General features: G+C 68.1%; 1 protein-coding gene across 1 annotated transcript in view; it reads left to right on the top strand.

Annotated features, from left to right (window-relative positions):
- Positions 1-378: 378 nt before the first annotated feature.
- Positions 379-514, top strand: part of APC2 (APC regulator of WNT signaling pathway 2) — a 10,519-nt gene continuing 10,383 nt past the window's right edge. The window contains exon 1 of the mRNA XM_035896562.1: positions 379-477. Within this exon, the coding sequence (XP_035752455.1) occupies positions 379-477 (99 nt within the window). The remainder of the gene's footprint in view (positions 478-514) is intronic.

Here is a 514-nt window from a genome sequence, read left to right as displayed (position 1 = left end):
TCATACCCAGACCAGTGCACCCAAGCACCCAACCCTGGGCACTCTTGCACCCAGCTCCTTGCACCCTTAAACCCAGCCCTGTGCACCCTCGCACCCAGCCCTTGCACCCTTGCACCAGCTCCTTGCACCCTTGCACCTACTCCTTGCACCCTCACACCCAGCCCTTGCACCCACTCCTTGCACCCTCACACCCAGCCCTGTGCACCCTTGCACCAGCTCCTTGCACCCGACTCTGCGTGCTCATGCATCACCCCTGCACCCCCTTACCCCCAGCCCTGTGCACCCTGGCCCCTTGCACCCAGCTGCCCCGTGCACCCTCACGCTTGGCTCTGGGGGTGCTGGGGGTCCCCGGGTGGGGGGGTCCCCCAGCCCTCTCTGATGCCCGCTCTGCCCCTGCAGATCCGTGCATCCCGGCTGGAGCAGATCGACAAGGAGCTCATGGAGGCGCAGGACAAGGTGCAGCAGCCGGAGCCGCAGGTAGCGGGGGTGGCGCTGAGGCCGGGCGGGGGCGGGG

This window comes from Egretta garzetta, unplaced genomic scaffold (assembly GCF_000687185.1).
Source record: "Egretta garzetta isolate BGI_Z169 unplaced genomic scaffold, ASM68718v1 scaffold936, whole genome shotgun sequence".
In the NCBI taxonomy this organism is placed as follows: domain Eukaryota; kingdom Metazoa; phylum Chordata; class Aves; order Pelecaniformes; family Ardeidae; genus Egretta; species Egretta garzetta.
The sequence above is the reverse complement of the archived record's forward strand: the minus strand, read 5'-3'. Positions and strand labels throughout refer to the sequence as shown.